Source organism: Strix aluco, chromosome 2 (assembly GCF_031877795.1).
Source record: "Strix aluco isolate bStrAlu1 chromosome 2, bStrAlu1.hap1, whole genome shotgun sequence".
NCBI lineage: Eukaryota > Metazoa > Chordata > Aves > Strigiformes > Strigidae > Strix > Strix aluco.
The window spans coordinates 60,917,959-60,938,475 of record NC_133932.1 but is presented as its reverse complement, the minus strand read 5'-3'; the positions used below and the strand labels follow the sequence as shown (position 1 = coordinate 60,938,475).

Genomic DNA, 20,517 nt, shown 5'->3' with positions numbered 1-20,517 from the left:
CTTTTGTATGATCTAAAGTCCTATAACTTCTGAAGACCCTTCCAGTGGTATTTCTCTTCCTGAAGGGCTAAATCTACAATCGGTGTAATTTGAAACAGTTACATAGATTTTATTCTGTGTATCTAACCTCAAGGTATATTTTCAAAAGAATCTATGCATGTGTGTTTACACAAGAATACTAGATGAGATTAGTCTTTCAACAGCAGTGAGATATTATTAAGTCAGGTATTTTAAAGAGCATGCAAAAGGTCTGTTACAGAAAACACTGGCTGGCTGCCTTGCTCTCACTGTCATCTTCAGGGGATGTCAGTGGGAACTCTCAGCATGGAAGTGGAGGAAAGTATCTGCTTCCCTTCTTCAAGAAGGTACATGCTGAAACCATTGCAGTACCAGACACTGGAGAGCTTCTGACAGTGGCATATATAGTTATCTGTTTTTCTGAGCTTTCTGAGGATTTCAGTTTGACAGGATAGCTTTTCTTGAAAGAAGAAACTGCAGAAAGTAATATAGTTTTCAAACTGATAGCTCTTTTATGGGATGAACAAAATTTGATACACAGCTAATAAAAATGGTCCTGTAAGACAGTTATTCTGCCTGAAGGGAATGATTGCGAGTCTTCATGTATTTGGTTACGTGTAGGGCTAGGTGATTTCATGTTTCTGAATGGGAGAAATCTGTTGCAGGAAATAATATCCCTGTTTATTCACACTTCAGTCTTTTCATTTGTTTGCATTTTTGAAGGCTGCACATCAACAGAGACTAGCACTGTTTTCAACATTTAGGCTATTTGGCCCTCACTTGCTGTGACTGAGTGTGCCAGCAAGACAACAATTAATCCTCTCTTCCTTCGTGATTCACCACTGGGTCTCCTGCAGAGAGAGCAGAAGCCCATCACAAGGGACATGGGAAGCTTCCTAGAGCTAGAACAAGAGCTTCAGTGACTTACTGGTGACTCCTTGAAAACTAGTCAGATGCAGGGCCTGGCCTGTTTCATGAAGTTTCAAAGCAAAATAAATGAGGAAAGGAGAGGCAACACAGACCAGACTGAAGACACGTGGCCTCTCTGCTGGTTTGCCCATGTGGAAGTGGAATGCACATTTGTTGCAATGGGGAAAAATTGCCATCTTGATAGGTGTGAGTCTCTCAGAGTAGTGTGCCTGTCAGCGCAGGAATGTGCAGCACTCTGCAGAGCTTTCGGTGAACTGTTTTTATTTGGCTGAAGAAAGCTTCTCACAAGCTGTTTATCCAAACTATCATAAATAAACTAATGCTGGGAGTTACGCAGTCTAGAGGCTAGAGCAACACTCATAACATGGGGCAAAAATCTCACTTACAGGCATTCTCTGTCCTTGGAGGCTGCTTAGTTAACCTTTTACCAGTCCCAATGTGTTTCACCTAGAGTACAATAAATGTTTTTTTTTCCTCCTTCTTTTCATGTGACTGTTTCATTCTGCCACCGATTTTGTTGATACACTTTGCAAAGCTTCAAAGGGTCTTTGCTCTGAGGACCTGTAATCCAGGGTTGTTAACAGCAAATCTAGTGTTACTAAAAATGAATGTAATCTTGAGCAGTGTAGAGCTTGGGAGCAGTAGTATCACTGGTAGTGTTTCTACCTAATGAAAATCTGCTAGTTTATACAAGACATATGATGCCCTGTCTTCCCCTGTTATGTCATGGTGGATGGTTTGACTCAAGGAAGCAAAGTGTTGTGTATGTGAGGACCCAACCTATAAACTCCTGAGGCTAGCAGAAATCATATGATTGATGTTACATATATGAAAAGTCTGTTAAGCTTGCTTTACAGAGGAGTGAACAGAGCATTTATGCTTTTAATCTGTCTCTTTTTTTTTTTTTTTTTACTACATGGATTATTTATTTATTTTTTACTTGGATTACTTTCTACTACTTGGTTGGCTCACAGACAAGAGCTCAAATGACCCACCTGAGGTTAAGCATTGTTGGTCTTTCTAAGGCAGCAAGAAATTCTTATTTTATTTCTAATAAGATAGCAATAAAGGAGTTCATACTACTTGGCCAAGAAAATTAGTTGGTAACTGATAAGAGACTGGAACAGGTTGCCCAGGGAAGCTGTGACTGCCCCCTTCCTGGAAGTGTTCCAGGCCAGGTTGAACAGGGCTTTCAGCAACCTGGTCTAGTGGAAGGTGTCCCTGCCCATGGCAGGCAGGTTGGAACTAGATCATCTTAAATTTCCCTTCCTGAAATGCCACCGAGGAAGGGAAACTTGGGGGAGGTCTTTAGTTTGTCCTTCCTGGCTTCTCTGCTGAAGGCAAGAGATCTGTCTGCATGGAGAAGAGAAAACTCAGTGTTCCTCTGCACTAAATTTTACCTGGGGGGTGAGTTGAGAACCTGACGTGACACTCTTACAACCCAACTGTTCCCCTGATGTTCTCCATTTAATAGAGAGAGTGCACAAAACTTAGATTATTAACTCCAAACTGCTGTCACCAAGAGAAAACTCCAACCCTCCCTCTTTCAGCCCTTTTCTAACTCCCTTCAAACTTCTCAGAACTACTTTTACTCAAGCTTGACACTTGACATGTAACAATGTGAAAGTACTTTATTTTTATGCTTTGGCTTTGACTTTTTTTAATAATTAGGCTGAAGAATTATAACTGATGCTTAGAAAGTCCTCTTTCAGTTCTCCTCACATCAGTTTATGTGGCTGGTGATACAAAAAGACTAAGAAAGGGAAGCAAAAAACCACCTTCTAAGCCACATGGCTTTCATGTTTTATAGATCTTATATTCACCCAATGTTTTGAAGTATTTACAAAATATGTGATGTATTTGTATTAGTAACCTAATGTAACAATTTATGAGATACATAAAATGACTACTTTTATCATATCAGTATGTTAATATGACTAATAGCAGTCTACTTCCAAATATGATTGAATATTATTTTTTTCTAGGAGACTTTTTTCTTATCCACAACATTTTATTTGCTATGTACTTTCTGAGTTTCATATCTCAGGATCCTATAAAGCAATGAGGAATAGCCTTGTTCATTTTTGCAACTTACTGTCAGGTGTGGCAACAATAAATAAATTAACAATGTGTAAAAATCCTAGTCTAAAGTCTTCTGAAATCGGCAGTTTTTACTAATTTAAATGAGCTTCCAAAAAGCTGAAAATGATAAAAATGGCAAAAAAAAAAAAAAAAAAAAAGCTCAAAGCACTGGTTGCAATATGTTAGCAAATGTTAACTGTTAGATCTTTCAGTTTGCAAAAATAATCTAGATGTTCTCTTGACGTGGGGAAAAGCTGGTAGCCCAGCTGTAAGAAACTGCAACTCTCACTGCCACAATGGCAATATGATAAATGGAACAGGGGGAATAGCCTGAAGGTGAAAAATTACTCTGAAAAAAAAGGCTTTCAACAAATTCTGGTGAGAAGAGGTTAAGAACAGCAAAAAAGAATGTACAGGAGATAGTACATTCTTTGTAAGTGAATAAGACTATAAAGAAATATCTGCCTTAATCATACACTTCTTGTTCAACTGGAAAACAGCCTGAAGGACTCCTAACAGTGACAAATATTTATAGGTGTTCATTATACTTATTGTCAAGGAGACTATTTTGATACACTACTTCGTTTTTATCTAAAAAATACCATTTTGAGTCTATCAAAACTGCTTGTAAGCCTATGCCATGTTCCTCAGACTACACATGTCAACACAACACATGGAGACAGTGACTGGCCGAGCCAATGTCCTGTGTGTGTCTGTGTGTCCGTGAGTGTGTCTCTGGGATACGCACTCAGCTTCATCACTGGTTGAACCTGCCAAGGGAGAAGCAGCAGCTGTGTCTCCCAGCCTGGACAGAGACCCTGGGCCCCTAGGCACCAGGCAGGGTTCCAGCAGCCAGGCAGGAGGCTCCTGAGCCAGGGTGGCTGGAGGAGGTGGCCATGCTCCTAACGTCAATTAACATAGATGAATGTAAGGTTAGAATTCCCAAAGAAAAAGGGAATTAAATGAATTTAAAATGTTGTTTTTCTGCTGCAGCTGTGCAAGAAATCAGGATACTATCATCACCCAAAAGAAAAAGAACAACAGTATGGTTTTGTCAAGACAGCCTTTATTATTGCCCATGATTGTTCCACATGTAACGTCTGTGTTACCAAGCCCTGAACATTTGCTGGTCCCGTGGCACTTCGTATATCATCAGGGCCTGATGACTGTGCTTTCATGGGCAAACACCAGTGCCTGGGACAAATTCTAGCTCAGGTGTCTTCCTGCACCCTCTCTCTCCAAATGGATATATCCTACGGTGCTATGAAGTATTTCTGTTGAAGAAAAATGGTTCAATCATATGAACAGGTATTATACCCACATATTTTTAAAGGTGTTGAAAAATTGAGAGAATGTAAAATCCCAGGAATACTAAACTGACTTGAGAATGGAAGTGAGATCTTGGAAAATGACTGAGAAAATTGAAAAATGCCAGTCTGATTACAGTAATTTCAGGTAAAGAAAACACTGCATACTGAATATGAAAAGGCCTTTAAATCTAGCTGGGAAAGAACCAGTGAAATAGAATACTTTCAAATGAGAAATAAAGCACACACTCCTAACAATGGAGGAAACTGAGCAACAATCCAGTACACGTGAAGTGATGGATTCACTTAATCTCTTGAAGTTTTCACAGTAAGACTGAGTGCCTTTCTCATCAATAGCACTGATGGAGCATCTGGGTGAATTATAACAGTCTGTGAAATACATGAAGTCACAACATAAAATAAAACTTTGCTTTTAAGCTGTAGGGCTTTGTTTACCTGGAGATTTCCTGTGGCTGAATTGTGGGAAACAAGGGAGGAAATAAAACCCAAATAAGCAAAACATCTATCAGAGGAGATGAACAAGAGAAATGGGTCCTAGCACAATAGTTAGAGAAATAGTAAAAAAGGTGAAATAAATGAAATGGGCAAATTATGCTCTCAGATGCCTACTTATTCAGATATACCAGTGTAAACTTGTCTATGTGAACAGATAGATCTTGTACCCTACAATGAAAAGCATTATCTGCAAGGCCACTAGGAAAAACTATTTTAACACAAAGAAGGAAAGAACTGAAGCAAAGGAAAGAACACCAGCAAAGAGATAGATCTAAGTAACTCTAGCTGTTTGGTGGGATGAAAATGTGAAGCAAGAAATACCTCAATCCTGCATTTCTTTTTTTCATAGTAAATTAGAGTTTGTTTTCATAATTACTATTGAGCATCTTTCAAAGAGTCTCTTCTGAACCTACTACTTGTTAGCAGGAACCAGTTATGACTGAGACACAGGCAGCAGGATGACTTGTGCCTTCCTGTGCCCAAATGACTGAACTGGTTATCAGTGTGGCGCTTCTGTGGCCATCAATGTCACTCTGCCCTTGCCAGTGCTGCTTAGGGAGCTGGATGCAGTGTGAGCTTTAGAAAGGGAAAATCCTTTCTCTTTTATGTTCTCCATCAAAAAAGGCTGGCTCCAATCAGAGGAGTCCCATCCTCCTCAGAAAGCAGAGACAGCTGTTACCGAGCTTGTCATATTTCCAAGCTTTATGCCTCACCCCGGCAATTTCTCCCGATCCAGAAGCCCTGGGTTAATAAGCTGCCATCACCACTGCTGCTGGAGGGGCTAGATACAAGGAAAGAAGGAAGCTACTTTTAAAGGAGGTTCTGTGTGAATCTGTGGGCAAAATGATTTTTGAATTATTTTGGAAGCAGTAGTCTGCAAGAATTTATTATAGGGGCATCTCATGCATCACCTGTAAGGGTAACAAAATTAAGGGACACCTCAGTCCAGGAATCACTGAGAAATTCAGAACAAAAAAACAAAGCAAAGCTTCTAAATATACATTCATAAACAACAAAACATAAGTTATATCATCACTTGTACAGCTCTAATCTTGGCCTGCTTCAGTGCATTTGAACTATCCATTCAGTTGTCAGCACATGCAAGTTAAAACATGCTCTTCGGATCATTCTGTCTTGATCCCTCCTGAGAGTGTCCAGCCTAAAGCCACCTTTACCAAATACTGTGCTGTTCACTGGAACAACTCTCATATAAAGGCTCTATTAGAACAACCAACCAACCAACCAACCCACCAGTCAGCACCCCCAAAGAAAACACTCTTGATCTAAAAACACTTTTGGGGAAATAACTGGTTCTTTCCTTTATAGGTTGGCAAGTTTATTTTCACCTTCCTTATCACACCAGCAGAGTGGGAATGTCCCACAGCACGGCTGCAGCCACGGCTTCCACATGATGTTGTACACGGAGAGCTGCTCTGGGACAGGAGTCAGTGTCCTGTGATGCTCTTCTACGGCTCTTCCAATCTTCCTTATTACAACGTCAAAGAGGGGCTCGGTGTCAGCCGACAGAGGTTTGGCTTCAGAAGGGTCTCGCGAGAGATCAAACAACAACGGAGGGTCATGATGGGTCACACCTTCCCCAAAACATGGGCAAAATCCTCTATCATAACAAGCCCCAGCCCCAGGTGGATGGAAGACCGGGGTCACATAATGAGCCTTCCAGATGGCTCCACCTGGCAGGAAAGAAAAAAGACTTGCAGTGATACTGGTGGTTATCAGAAGGCATTAGAAGAGTGAATGTTTTTCTCAAGTTCATTTCTGATTGCACTTCAGCTCTACTCTTATTAGTTGAGATAGTATTGTAATTTCATTTAAAATTAAGTGCCACAGAATTAAACCAATAATGTAAAATGATTTCTGATGTTTTGAAATTTTTCCAAAATTTTCAGCAAGTGTCAGCTATCTCTCACTTTGGTTTTTATGAAGACATGAAACAAAGATTTGGGGTTTCCATGGCTTGCTTCCTTTTTAGGGTAGCAGAAGGACAGACAAAAGGCTGAGGCAAGGGCTTCAGCAGACAAGGAGGGCATGGACTCCCCAGGCCTCACATTCAGATGGAGAGGTGGGTGAGACCCATCCTAAACTTCAATAGCCTGCTTGGTATGCCTTGAAGCCACGAACAAATTCTTTGTGCTATGTAATACAGGCAGTGCTAGTAAGTTCTTTACCGTCTTACCCCTGGAACTACTTGGAAAGCTGCAGTCCCAGAAGACAGGTGTTAGACAAATGTGCCCTCCCATAGATTGAACTTTATTCTTGGGAAAGAAGTTCTGTACTCACTGTCCTTCTGGTGCCACCGCACAGCATGTAAGTGAATGCCACAGTAATGGAACAGGAACTTGTGCTCTGAGTGATCAACTGTTCCTTGCAGTAAAGGCATCAGATCCCGGCCATCAATTACCCTAGCAGAAAAAATGGAGACCATCAGACTGGGGTAAGCTGTACAGGCCTGCATTCCTTCTGCACACCTCTTTCTGGAACTGTCAACTCTGAACAAGGAAGATGCTTGTAGAAGATTGCAGGTAGATCGTGAATCTCAAATGTAGAGAAAAGGTGACTGAGCTGTGGTAACATTTATGTGTCTAGAAAAGGAGCAGGAATGAAAAAGAAAATGCCACACTCTTAGAATGTGTTTCTAAACTAGATTTTTCATTGTTTTGGGAGAGAAGGAAGAATAAAGACACTTGTGTTTGTACCTGTCCTGGGGTAGTGCCCCTCCAGCCAGATGAACTACTGTAGGATAAATGTCCATAAGGCTTGTAGGTTCATCGATAACTGTGCCTGCAGGTAACACTCCTGGCCATCTAAATATCCCTGGGACACGGATTCCTCCTTCCCAGCCTCCCATAGCTTTTCCACCTTTCATTAAAAAAAAAAAAAGTAAAATAAAGAGAAATTTTAGATAAATGTTATTGTATTATCATAAGCTAATGTTACTTTTATGAGCCTTCCTTACCCTTTTGTTTTTATCACTAAGCTCCTTCTCCTCAGCATCAGTGAAAGTGTGTTCACTATATCAGACCCTTTAAGTGACCTTACACACTTACTCCCTTCTGTTGTTTTACAAACACATTGCCCCATCAGAACTCAGTGTGGGTAAAATTTTCAGGAATAAAGTGATTTCCCAGCCTAGTTCTCCTCTTTTTTTACAATCCTATAGCATACCTGTTGTAGTTAAAGCAAGGGTTCTGATGTAAGATGCAACTAATATTTAGTGAGAAGTTACACATTCTTAATAAAAATTAACTTGTGATCATTTTCCTCATGAGGAAATGCCAGTCTGAGGATTTATGTTTATAAAGAACACCTGCACAGGCTAGAATTGTCTACATTTTTAAATGCTTAATTAGAATGAGATGAAGTTGCTTCTCAATAACAAAACACTGTTACTCCTTGAACTCCTTATCTAAGCTTCCAGGGTGTCCTGACTACATTACTAGTTGTTGCTGGGTTGTCTCTGTCCCTGACAATTCTTACCTCTGTATATTCCATTCCAGCCACCCAGCTGCCTTTTGCCTTCTTGTCTTTCCAGCCATCCACCATGATCAGAGGCAAAGTAAATTAGTGTAGTATTTTTCAAGCCTTCCTTGTCAATAGCATCTAGAACCTGGCCTGTAAACACGGGAATATATGTGTATTAAAAAGCCAAATGTTTCTTACACTACATAAATTTTAGCCTCTGACTTGTAAACATTCATCATGTAATTTCTCATCTATGTAGGGCTGCTCATTGTTTAAAAAAAGTTTTTTAGGTTTGAGATTTGTAGTTGTGATTGTACTGTCTGTAAAAGCACAGAAAATTTGTGATGTACTATAACCTCTTTATTATTGGTATTATAACAAAGGAGTGCAAGAACCACAGTCACAGACCAGAAGCCCGTATTGTAAAGGGCAGTACTGTGTGCTGTAAAAATATGGAAAGAAAGCATAATCTAAGGCCCCAAAAAGTTAGATTCTGCATCAGTGGTGGCCATCATGAGAAATGAGGAAAAAATGTCATCTTACATTGTCTAGACCACACTAACTTACATTGTCTAGACCACACGTAATACTTGCATTAAATTACTGGCTGAATATAATATGCATTAATATTGTAGTTATTTTTTATTTATTAGTTGTTTGTGTAAGTGTTTGACAGGTAGGTTTGAAAACCAACTCTTTCTGTACGTGTACCTGATTCTTATGCCTTTTGCAAATGTGGCTACTTTTCCTTTGCTATGACTGGGTGATAAATAATTCTCCCTCCCCTTCAAAAACAAGGCTGAAAAATAACATGAATCTAATTTCTGGGGGCATACCAATTAACATTTATGAACATTTCTGGATTTATGAATGGGGCTGAAAAATATTCAGTACTCTGCTGAATGCAGTAGTCATAGAGAAATATCCTGCTGATTTACACCTGGAATTAATTTGCTTATCAGTTTTATCACCTTCTGATGTGTCCTACTTAGAAATAGATAAAACATGACCATAAGAGGCTGAAATTACCTGATCTTTAATAACCTCAGAAAACTAAATAATTCTCACTTATTTAGTAAGAAGAGTAGGAAGAGCTCCTTGACAGGAGCCAAGGGGACATGGTTAAAACTTGTAAACACTAGGCCAAAAAACCTGAGTCCAAGACTGGAGAAAATAAAAAGGCAACACTATAAGCCAACAGTCCTCATACAAGATTGACAGATCTTCATGAAAAGCTTAGGACTTTTTTCCTTCTTGTTTTTAAAACTCTTCCTTGTTCTTTTATTCAGACCTAGGTATTAGCTAGGAGACATTGTTATTTGCTACGGTGACTTACCCACCATCCAGTCCATCTCTTCCACATTGTCTCCATATAAACCATGACGGCTCCTCCCAACAAACTTCTCTGTGGTGATGAGAGGAGTGTGGGAGTGTAAAAAGGAAAGAAAGAGGAGGAATGGTTTTTGCTTATTTCTAAAAAACAGAAATCAACACTTTGTTATCAGGGAGGAAGGTTCTCAATACATACAGAGGTCAGTCATAATGGAAAATGGTATAGTTTGCATATATACCTATTTCAACAATCACTTTAGAAACATCTTACATTGTAAGGTATTAAAACCCAGTGATTAGGATCTGTTTGATGATATAATCTTTGGTTTATATAGAATGACCCTTTTTATTTCCTGAAACATACATAGAAAAATTCCAGACTGAAGCTGTAATTTCTGCTATTGCTAACCACCACTGTGCTACTGAAACAAAGGCAGCAGGCTCATCTGCCAGCTGCTGCCCATGTGTCAGTCCATAGGTAAGGCTCTCCTCACAGCTCTACTTCTCCTTCCCCAGCCCACACACACATTTCTGCCATCAGCTGCTATCCCTTAAAGCTGCAATGTTGATCTCATTGATAGAAATATGTATTTCCTCAAAATAGCCTAGAAATATTCAATCCAACCCATGGAAATGTGGAAACAATATGAGCTTTAGTGAAGCTAGGTATATTCTTAAGCCGCAGCTAATATGATAATGCTATTAATATTATTAATAATTAAGAGACATAATAGTACTTATAATCCTATATAATATTGTAAAAATTATAAAAAAATCATGTGGGAAAGTGCTATTTAAAAGTTGCAAGACATGCAAGAAACAGAAAAATCATGATCAAAGGAAACACACTTTACCTTTCAATAAAGGAAATGGACTCTCTCAAGATAAAGGACATAGTCCTGTCTGTCACCATCGGCTGCTCGGTAACTTCATGGTTTCTCATCATAATGCAGTTCCAGTATCGTACAAACCCGTAACTTGAGTACCAGGATACAAAGAACAGGAAACTAAACCCAGCAAGGCAGGCCAGTGTTTTCCATCCTACTAAAATCAAGCCAGTCAGTCTTCCCAGGGCTGCAGTGAGGGTAACGAGGCCAATCATCTGAGTGGAAAGCCAGAGTTTCCTTCTAAAGGCTCTGTCCATCTCTGGTGTTTCTGTTGGTTGGCAGTCACTTATTAGCGTAAAAGGCATCCCATAAAAATAGTCAAACCCATGGTTTAAAGGGTGATGACAATGGTCATTGCGGGATTCACAGTTAACACCTAGATGCCACTTTCCTGAAAATACAGGTTATTAAAATGTAAAGAGATAATAATTCAAAATGTGCTTTTTCTCATACAAAATATTTCTCAAAAAACAGTTGTTTTTTTCCTACTTGTAATAACTTCTTCATCCTACACATATATACCAAGTATGTACTGATATAATGGGATATATCTTACAATTGATGAAAGTAAACCTCTACAGATTATAAATTTGCAACAGTTATTGGTGCTCTGTATACATATTCAAGCCCTGTAGCTTTGATCAAATGTAAAAAACTGGACTATAAAGGGAACTAGAAATTGAGAAAAATTCAATTTTTCAGAAACGAGCAAAAACGCATGGCCTTTCTGCAGACCTGTCAAGTATGAAATAGGAGAAAGAAGTCCTTTTGTAAGCACAAGGCAAAATAACATTGTTCTGTTGTCCTGTTGTCTCTTTACCTTCAAGGTGCTATGCAGAGCTGTTTCTGGAAAATTTTGTATGGCTTGATGTCAGGACTATGGCAACACTCAGGGACATGTTGGTGTCAGACTGATAAAGGAAGCTATGGATAGCATAGCTGAGATTGCAGCTCAACAGTGGGTTTGACAGGCAAAACACCAGATCCAGAAGATCTTGAGCTCAGGAGGTCAGGACTTCTCATGAAGCTGTACATATGTGAGTAACTTTACTGATAATAATATCTCTGTATACTGGGTGAGAATAAAAGGCCTTGTTTTATAAGTATTTTTGCCATTTAATTGTATTTCATCAAGTTTAAAAAGTCAAAGCCTACTTCTTCTAAATTCTGAAGTCTTCATGTATCAAAAAGAACATCTCCTGAAATAAAATTTGTTCTTTGTTATGAACATATGTTCACTATTATGATGAATGGCACATCAAAACCGTGCTTTTGTTTCTCCTCCAGTCTATTAAAACAGACTGATTAGGCACTTACATGGAGATGTAAAAAGTTGGCTCATTTCGCTTAAACACTGAGGCTTGTGAATATCTGAACCAAGCAACCAGAATCTACCTCTCATAGGAGAGATGCAGTTTAATTGCATTGTGTGATCTCTGATACAATGCAGGCCTTGGATACCAGATCTATAGATAAAACCAAACTTTTCAAATTTTACTTGAAAACTAATTTGCAACTAATTCTTATTGTGGAGTAAGGAACTGTGTACTTACCGAAGGATATTATCCTAAACAAATGGTTCAATATGTTACCAACACATATACTAGCAGCTGACCCTCAGTAGGTTTCAATAGAGTTACTGTCCATTACAATAGGAGCAGAAAAAACTGCTTCAGAGGAAAAAAATGCTGCTTTTTGGGTATAAATATAAAGAAAGAATGAAAGTTCTATTCTGGGTTGATGAATTGCTTTCAGCTAAAATCTCTACTCAGTTTACTTCTTGACATATTTAGAGCCAGCTATAGAACGAAACAGGTTTGTAATCAATACATAGACATATTGGTCATAAATACAGGTGCAGCTTAAGTATCCTTGGACTTCAGGTGCACTCCAACACCTAAATCTCCAGCTGAGGTCGATAAAGGCTTCTGACAAGCTACAAAAGACTAACATTTCCAGAAGATAAACTAAATGTATAATTAAGATAAATTAATCTTTGAGGGCATATGTTATACAACATTGGCTTTCTGACTGCAAAGAATCTGCAAAGGGTTTCCAAACAAAAAGTCTCATTATCACATCAAAGCTGCAGGTTATTAATAGGATTTAACTTTGCAATTAAACTGGTTGTTCTCAGAGCAAAACAATCACAAACCATTCAGGTGAGACTATTTAGTGCTCGTTCAGCTGTGGTGATGTGGATAGATGTTGTGTAAGTTTTCTTGCTTCACGACTTGAATGTAAAGGTGCTCTTATGGGGTTTTTTGTGTCACTTATCACCAGTGCTTTCCATCATCTCCTATGGTGCAATTAATCAGAATCTGTCAATTTGGTTAAACTAAGTGATGCTTTTGGTGTCTATAGTGTGATTTTAGCTGAGATACCCACAGGGAAAATGCCAGCTCATTTTGATAGCTAGCTTCTAGGAGGTATGCAGCACAGCCTCCCTGCAGGGCAATTCCTTTGGCAAAGTGGAGACAAGTCTGATTGTTTTCTTAGTGATTACATGCTGAAACCAAGCTGAAGCACGTGGCTAATAGACATGGGCTTTTTAATGAGCTGATTATAACAACTAAAATATGGCTACAAAACTAACAGTAGAAGAAGATTCAGTAATATAGAACTTAAAATGCTTGGAGGGCTTAATGTAGTATTGTCCTGTATGGTTTAGATTTATTCTGCTGAATGAATACAAATCCATATCGGCAGACACTTTTATTAATATTTCAGTTTATTTGTGCAGCCAGTATTTTTATGTGTCGGACATAGATTTTGGATATTGACATTTAGATGCTCAGATGAGGTAGGGCAAATAGCTAAAAATTCAGCTCAGGAACATTTGTGTTTTATCAGTCTGTGGAACTATGTGACATATCTAAGATAAATAATTATTTGAAACTGGATCATGACCAAAAGCTACAATTGTATTAAAAAAAAAAAAAAAAAGTCCTATAAAATATGAAGTAAAAGGGAATTTGTATTAATGCTGAAGGAGGCAACGTTTTGTGGGCTGTACTGAAATCTTGGTGAACTATAGTGGCACGCTGTAATTATAGAAAAAAAATAGCTTTTTTTCTGTTTTTGAAAGGCCAAATCCTGTGATATTATGAACTGGCTCTATTGTTTTAAATAGCAGCTGTTCCCTTTTGTTGTGACTCTGCTCTGAGCTGTGTAAAACATTTTCGTGCACATTTAAATGGCACTCATATTTTTGCTTTTTATGAAATAGCATTGGAATAATTATCATATACCTGGTAGAATAGTACTCAAGAAATATTAACGTATTTGCCATTATATACTTTAACAACCACAGCTGTGCTTGAAAGCAGGTCAACAGTAAAGGTTGTTCTCTTTATCAGATGCCTGTTCTTTTAAGAGAGATTCTTTTTGGTCAGAATTTCATCTTACAAGATATTCTTAAATCAGGAAATAAAAATATTACAACAGAGGTATGAGCAGTTGTTAACTACAACAAATGGTTTGAGTGAGACGTGCAGGTAAAACACATTCTAGGCCATCTTCAGGAGTGTCTCCATACCTATCAGTCCTGTGCTGTAGCCTTGCTGCTGCAGTATTTTGGCAAAAGTGGTTTCATTTGGAGGAAGCCCTCCTGAGCCGCCATTCCAAAAAATAACACGGTAATTGTTTATAGCATCCATCCCTAAAAAATGCAGTAGTAAACAATCTTAGTAAGTATAAGCAGTAGAGTACTTTTATCAGACATACTTTCTTGTTTTCTGGTTTCATTGGTATTACAGTCTTAAATGTTTATCCTAATGCTGTTTGTTTGGGGAAATGAATCTAGGACTCTGGACAAGATTAAAAAAGATTTAAGTCTCTTCATTATATAATCACTCTTCTTCTTTGTATCTCATATTGAAACATTTTATTTTATTTTATTCAGAATAGCACAATTGTATAGGAGCTTTTATATGTCACAGTGGTATCCAGGCTGTATGAAGTGCACTTAGTGTGACTGTGAGGGCATGGAGGAGGGTAGGGAGACTTTAGCCCTCTGTCAGCCTCAAACTCCAGTTTGGATAAGGCTGCTTGGGAACTCAAGATTTCCCTGCACAGTGGCATGGCTGGTATCCAGCTTCTGAAACCCACAGAGTACTATCTAGCACCACAATCTTCTCCTTACCTGCAGGTTTACACCCTGTTATTTAGCATTATAAACTGGCATAACCCCATCACACAACTTTATGTGAAGTACAGTCTGTCATGGTAACGTTGAATGTCTCTGGCCCTGTTGTTATAGTGGGAGAGAGTCTGTACAAGCTCATGTGCATTTTCAAGCTATCTATCTCAGTGGGAGCTGTCATGATAAAAGTAGGATGACATGTCAGCTTCAAAATGCCTCGGGAATGAAGGCGCTGAAGATCATTTGCAATAGAAAAAGCATTAGAGAGTTCCTGCTAGAAAGATGTAGAGCTATTTGTTTTTCATACTCTTCATCTCAGGGATGAAGTTTGACAGGATAGTATTTTTTCTTCAGAAACAGAACCGGGAAAATAATACAGCTGTCAAGCTGTTATTTCATAGGACGGATGAATTCCGACACATAGGTAACAAAGCTTTCCCATAAATGACTTGTTCTGCGCTATGACTAGAGGGAATGGACACACATCTGCATAGATTTACTCTGCTCCCTGCAGGGCTGAGCTGTTTCTGATATCTGATGAGGAGTCACCCATGACAGAAATTAATGTAACTAGTGCTTTAGAAATGTGTTTTTATTATTATTCATGTTCTGTGTAATGACTTTTTTGAATGTAACTATTTGTACTACCTCCATTCTGCCTGCAGTCTGTTCAACAGAGCACCAAAAGGCAACAGAGGTTGTGAGCTGGGTAGGGATCAAGCTGCTCTGCAGAGCTTGTTCTTCTCTGCTCTGTTTCCCCCCAGGTTGGTTCATTGAACCCCATAAATACAGATGCCACCTCAAAGGTACTAGGCCTAGCTAGTGTGTCTTTGTGTGCCTCAGTGAGGGATGACATGTCTGTGGCACCCCTTCTCTTTGCCCGCCCTCGTTTCTTTTGTGCCCATTGTATGACGTTATTCCCTTCAGCAATGAAGCAATGTTTAATGGATGCTTGGTTTTGCAAGGCAAACCTGATCGAAGGGGATATCTGCCAGTGAGGAAGGCTGCTCTGCTGGGCGTGCAAAGTGGAGCCGCAGCGATGTGTTGGGTCAGTTTCACTCCTTCCTTTGCTAGGCGATCAATGTTTGGGGTCCTAAAAATGCAACCAGCGCTGTCAGATATCATTCAGAGAGTCTTCAAGAGAAGGGGGATGAGGAATAATATACTTATCTTTATTTTGGGAAGTTTCTTCTATTTCAAGATGGCCAGGAAATACTTTATTTTTTTATTTTATTTTTTTCAATTAATGGGGAAATACCTTTTTTTTTCTTTCTTCATTAACAATCGCTATCTGGATAAATTTAAAGCCAATCATTACTTCTTGTTTTCCAAGACCTATGAAGGGCCTGGCAGAAATGTACCCCACTGCTCTTGAAAAGAAAACTCATGCCTTGGGGATGCTGCCACGCTGAAGTGGAGGCCCAGCCATGCAGAGCCCTTCAGCTACCTATGACTATCTGTTACCTATCAGAAACTTGCTGGCCAGTGACAACCAGGGTGAGATTCTGAGGACTTTGCTGGATGAGGGCAGTGATTGTACCAAATTCGTTTTTGTTCAAGAAGTGGCAAGCTAGAGGCCAGCAGGAAATACCATGGCATGATTTTCAAAGAGAAGGAAAATTCTATCTCCTTGGGTCTGAAAAGAGAAGCATTTCCTAGTAACATAGCTTGTTGCAGTGATTTATACTGTATTTTGATGTGAGACTTGGAAAGAATAGCAAAACAGAGTTAGATAAGGTAATGCCTGATATGCTGAAAGATGGGACAACATTTCTATCTTCAGGTATGTGTAAGAGCTTAGTGTTTCTCAATGTCAGGCAATTAAGGAATACACGAGAACAGTTGACATATTCCCACAGTAAAGCAGCTCAGGATAGAAGAGCTGGCCCTGGGAATGCCCTCTAGGCTGTGAGATAATCCTGGTAGTGCTTTACATTTACCATTAATGGCATGGGAAATCTTCCCATTTCTCCAGGAAGTGAACTTGAAGAGAGCTCAAATAGCTGACAATGGGCAGAGGATTGCAGTCTTACATTAAATAACACACCAGCTCTGTTCACTGTTGTGCCTAGTTTCCTTACCTGATAGTATCATTCCCGTAGCAACCTACGTCCCCTATGCCGAGGTCATCGGCCATCAACAGGACAATGTTTGGCTGTGTGACGATGGCAAGCTGTGTCAGCGGTGGCTGCAGAAGCAGACCAAAAATCAGGGGTGTGACCAGAGAAGCCCTGAAACATGGAAGAAGGAAAGAAACCAATGACCTGGCCATTCATCACTCCCACTGCAAGTGGCTGAAGACCCTCCCTCCCGTGTGTGCTTGGCTGCAGACCAGACCACTGTCTGTCCAGATGTAGAAGGTGTGTTAAATTTTGATGATTGACCCGAACAATGTCATGAAAAGGAAAATGTCAGGACCATAACTTTAAAAATCTCCTTTTCTGATTGTTTCCAAACTTCCTGTGAGCAGTCTCATTTGGGAATCTACATGTGACAGATGACATTTAAGTGATTTTGCTTTAGCGGCTTGGGATGTTTTTCAGAAGTTGGTCTGGGAAACTGAGAATGGGGTCAACTTCTTCTGACATCCTTCTCACCCAGACTGGAACCTTTGTGTTGTGAAAAAGTAAAGAAAAAGGAAAACAAACAAACAAACAAACAAAATAACATTGTAAGTATGCTTTATAGATGAACAACGCTACTCTTTTATAATATGTCATTATTAAACTTGGCTCACTTTAGATTTAAGGATGATATAACAATAATTCATGAACTTTTTTCTTACCAGTAAGATGTTAGTTGCCAAATCATTTCTGCATTTCGAGTGTTCGGATCCTGCAAAACCAGGAGAGACCGCCTTGTCATGTTTGCATCTTCCTAGTACTCACTGCATCAAAAATAGATAAAAAACTTAATCAAAGCCTATCAACATTCTCTGTTGTACTTACTTCAGTGCACCTCAGATCAGACACTAAATGAAGAAGAGTAAAGGCATTATTGTTATTTTTATTGCTAGTGCTTCTTCACTTCTTAGAGGGATTTTTCTTTTTGTGTAGAATTTATCTTAAAATACAAAAATAATTCTCCTTTGTTACACGCCTCAGCTGTATGAAAAATACTTACTGTTCAGAAAGGAAGAGAAGAGCTTTTTAAAATCCAGTCCTCAATATAATTTATTTTCTGTAATCACAGAGACAGTGGCAGCCTGCTGCTTCTTCATGTAATGTGCCAAGATTCCTTTCAGGCTTGTAAGATATTTTTAGTTGTAGGAATTCTACTCATCCTCTTCCAACAATGACATTTTCTTAGAAGACACTGAATTTGTGACCTCTTGTTGTCCGACTCTGTCCTGAGCCTTTTCCTTCTTTGTATGTGTCAGATTCTGGGGTGTGATGCTCTTTTCCCCCTTCTCTGCACAGCTTTCTGCAAAGGTTCCTCTGGGGTTTTCTCTTTCACTGCCAGGACAAGACAAACTGTTTAAAGGCTTTGAGGTAAGGGCCAAATGACCCTGGTTCAAAGGCTTTAAAATAAACTTCTTCCAAATTTATCCCATGTCTGGTTGAACTATCCCAAGCGTCTCAATTTTATAAATTATGTCAGTTTCACATTTTGTTTTCCAGAAATGATAGTATTTAGCAGCTTAGTAATATCCATAGTTCTTACATTTTATTCATCAACACTACAAGCCTCGATGAGAAAATTTCTATGCTTAGAAAATTGGCATCCAAACAGCTCTAAACACTTATTTACAAGCACCAATGCTGATGCAACATCGCTATCTACAGACACACAGTTTCCTGCATTTGGATTTGTGCCTTTGCTGCATCCCACACAGGTATAGGAAAGATACTGGAGGACACTTCAGCCATCTTTTACATATACATTCTATGTACCTCCAAAACAGCTGAAACAAAAGGGAGTTGAAAATATTGAAATTTAATTGTGTAATTGGTTGTCACTAACTGCCTGTACTTCGCAATAGAGACACACCAATTCAAAGCACAGCCTGGAGCTCAAGACTAAGCTTCCCTAGAAGGGATCTGTAAAATAGCAGGTAATCTACAGAAAACAGTTACTGCACTGACAAATATTATCCCTGTCAAGCCATTTCCTTAGTGAAAGGTGATGAGAGTCCGGTCAGAGAAACTTTAGCAGCTCTGGTGGGAACAAGAGGGACAGTGAAAGCAGCTTGCCCTGTTTGCCCCTCTTCTGAGAAGTCAGGGAGGGAGCCCAGGTCCCTGCACGGCAATGCAGCTCCTTGCTTGGCCCCTGGCAGCTGTGGCAGCAGCAAGCATCTGCCTGATTCAGCCAAGCAGTTTGGAGGATGCCTTTCTGGGGACCTCTTTGGGACCACTTTTGCCAAAGTGGCACTTGAGCCATGCTGCAAGCAAACAGTCCCCTTTGCTACCTGAATTGAATTCGGCTTAAAGCAAAACTCTTTCCTCCCTCTCTCCCATTATTTAATCCCCCCAAAGTAATTTAGATTTTATCCCTTTCTTCATCCATTTTAATAATCCAGGGGAGTACAGCGTGCATATCTTGCATATTTTACCGTTTTCCTTTACTGATTGAACTGTTTTAATCCGATTTTACTTTTCTACTAATATACTTACAAGACACTGAAATCCCAATTCAAGCCAGTTTACATAAGAGAAAATATTCATATTTTTAGATGCACTCAGATACACTTTTCATAAGAACAATAACCATTTATGGCATCAGTTTGGCAACACTCAGTGAAAGGTCTTACAAGTAATTCCATTCAGTTTCGTACTGTTCAGTCTTGAAAATGTCTTTTAAACATTCCTATTCGGTAGGCTTGATATAGATAAAATAAAAGCCAGACTCACGATAACAAGTTGCCTACAGCTCTCAGTTTATACACAGGCTTGTGTGAGAATGATGTTATCGTAAAGGGAAATGCCTTTGAAAAAACTTCCTCGAGATATTTTTATCTACAGAAGCAAAAAATATTTTCCAAATGCCCATTAAAATTTTTTCTGTGCATTTCCCAACATAATAAGGGAGGAATACGGTACCTGGTCAAGTTATGCTCAAAGCATGCAGCTGACAGACTGGAGCGTGAGCTTATTTTCAGTTGACTTAAAACTATTCCAAATTTTGCAGCACAGCAACTGCTGCCACAGCCGAGTGTCTAACATCTGTTTCTGAAGGCAGTCCTTAAATCTGCCTTAGCTGCTCATGCGCACTTCGCCACAGGAAAGCTGTGTTATACCAGAGCTTGCAAGTAGCTGGATGGTCTAATTTATCCTGGAGTCCCTTAAGCTGCACGTCCCACTGCCGTTTGCACAACGGTGACATTCATACAGCATGTGCGGGTTGGGCTGGGGAACACCAGATAAAATGCTTTCTGCCCAACCACCAACTTCTCAAGGGAAGGGAAGGATATCCTTTGAGCCTGAGACACTCCCATGAAAGGCACTATAAATAACAGTTCCCCATAAATATCTCGTTTCCACCAAGGAAAATAGAAAATTGTTGTACTTGTGAAGCATAATTCTTTGTAGAAATAGAAGTTGAGTGAATATCTTCAATTTATGGCATCCCCAAGTGTCTGCAGTAGTGTCAAGGTCATCTCTGCACATGCAGTGAGAAAGTTTTAGGGTGTGGGGAGGAAATTCTGGCAACAGACGTGAATTCATTTTTTTCAGAAAATTAGTTATTTGGCTTCACTTTTGACTGCTGCCTATTTTGTAGTCATCACTCAAAGGGACAGTTTAAGGCTACATGTGGGCTAATGCTTGCTTTCTTGATTTTTTTTTGTTTGAGTCCTGTTGTACCGAGTGTTTCAGGAAAGCAT

General features: G+C 39.3%; 1 protein-coding gene across 1 annotated transcript; it reads right to left on the bottom strand.

Annotated features, from left to right (window-relative positions):
• Window positions 1-4,079: 4,079 nt before the first annotated feature.
• On the bottom strand, window positions 4,080-19,949 carry LOC141919404 (arylsulfatase H-like). Its single transcript, XM_074814903.1, has 12 exons — window positions 19,736-19,949; window positions 17,820-18,151; window positions 17,482-17,583; window positions 16,778-16,927; window positions 15,668-15,789; window positions 14,091-14,213; window positions 10,520-10,943; window positions 9,670-9,806; window positions 8,349-8,483; window positions 7,568-7,730; window positions 7,152-7,273; window positions 4,080-6,544 (listed from the first exon to the last, which is right to left on the bottom strand). Exons 3-12 carry the CDS (start codon window positions 17,559-17,561, stop codon window positions 6,174-6,176), a joined length of 1,827 nt encoding a protein of 608 aa, XP_074671004.1. The 5' UTR covers window positions 17,562-17,583; window positions 17,820-18,151; window positions 19,736-19,949; the 3' UTR covers window positions 4,080-6,173.
• Between the last annotated feature and the right edge of the window lie 568 nt (window positions 19,950-20,517).